This window comes from Ovis aries, chromosome 23 (genome assembly GCF_016772045.2).
Source record: "Ovis aries strain OAR_USU_Benz2616 breed Rambouillet chromosome 23, ARS-UI_Ramb_v3.0, whole genome shotgun sequence".
NCBI classification, from domain to species: Eukaryota; Metazoa; Chordata; class Mammalia; order Artiodactyla; family Bovidae; genus Ovis; species Ovis aries.
The window spans coordinates 16735086-16736183 of record NC_056076.1 but is presented as its reverse complement, the minus strand read 5'-3'; the positions used below and the strand labels follow the sequence as shown (position 1 = coordinate 16736183).

The 1098-nt window shown below is 34.6% G+C and overlaps 1 protein-coding gene across 1 annotated transcript; it reads right to left on the bottom strand.

Annotated features, from left to right (window-relative positions):
* Positions 1-520: 520 nt before the first annotated feature.
* On the bottom strand, positions 521-840 carry LOC114110488 (thymosin beta-4-like). The gene has a single exon (XM_042239219.2). The coding sequence runs from the start codon at positions 832-834 to the stop codon at positions 628-630; it is 207 nt and encodes a 68-aa protein (XP_042095153.1). The 5' UTR covers positions 835-840; the 3' UTR covers positions 521-627.
* Between the last annotated feature and the right edge of the window lie 258 nt (positions 841-1098).

Genomic DNA, 1098 nt, shown 5'->3' with positions numbered 1-1098 from the left:
CTAACATGTATACTATCATGTGAATTGAATCGCCAGTCTATGTCTGACGCAGGATGCAGCATGCTTGGGGCTGGTGCATGGGGATGACCCAGAAAGATGTTATGGGGAGGGAGGTGGGAGGGGGTTCATGTTTGGGAATGCATGTAAGAATTAAAGATTTTAAAATTTAAAAATAAAAACTAAAAAAATAAAAAGAAAAAAGAAAAAAAAATAAACTTGAAAACCAGAAAAAAAAAAATAAAATAAAATAAAAATCCTGTAGGGTAAAGTTACAGTATACTTAAAGCAATAGAAATTTTTCCTGCCTACATAAGGCAAATGATTCCTGTATATAGATAAGAATTTTTTCCTCTAAAGAATATAAAACCCTGTTTATGTAAATGGAATACTGGTATATGGATTTTGTATTTGTATTCCTTTCCTCAACATATTTTGAGATTCTTTCATGCTATAGAGTATATTAGTAGTTTATTATTATTAATTTACTGTGAAAAAAATTCAACATTGCATGGCTATTTAAACTCGATCCAACCTCTTTGCATCTTACAAAGTTAAACAGCTAAAAGAAGTAGAATAAGAAGGCAATGCTTGTGGAATGTACAGTACATACTGGCGGCACACGCTGCATTACGACTCGCCTGCTTGCTTCTCCTGTTCAATCGTTTCTTTCGAAGGCAGTGGATTTTTCTCTTGCGTTTCCGTTTTCTTCAATTTCGACTTATCGAACTTCTCAATCTCAGCCATATCGGGTTTGTCAGACATGGTTGCAGAGGGCGCGGAGCGAACTGCGAGCGAGTGAAGTCGGGTCTGCGCTGTGGCCGCCGCCGAGTCCATACTGCTTTTAGAAAAAAAAAAAAAAAATTAACTTTTTTGTTAAATTTAAATTAAAGTGTTCATACTTATCTCAACTTCACTTTTCACTCTAAATTTTTATTCAGATAGATATATTAATGGATAAGAGATAAATACAAGGTAGATAGATGATTAGATGTATAGAAAATAGTATTGATATGAATTTTTGGTCTGGATGAAATAAGGCATCCCATCATTCAATTTTTCTTCCCCAAGCACTCTCACCTTTGCTTTCACAGGACCCTA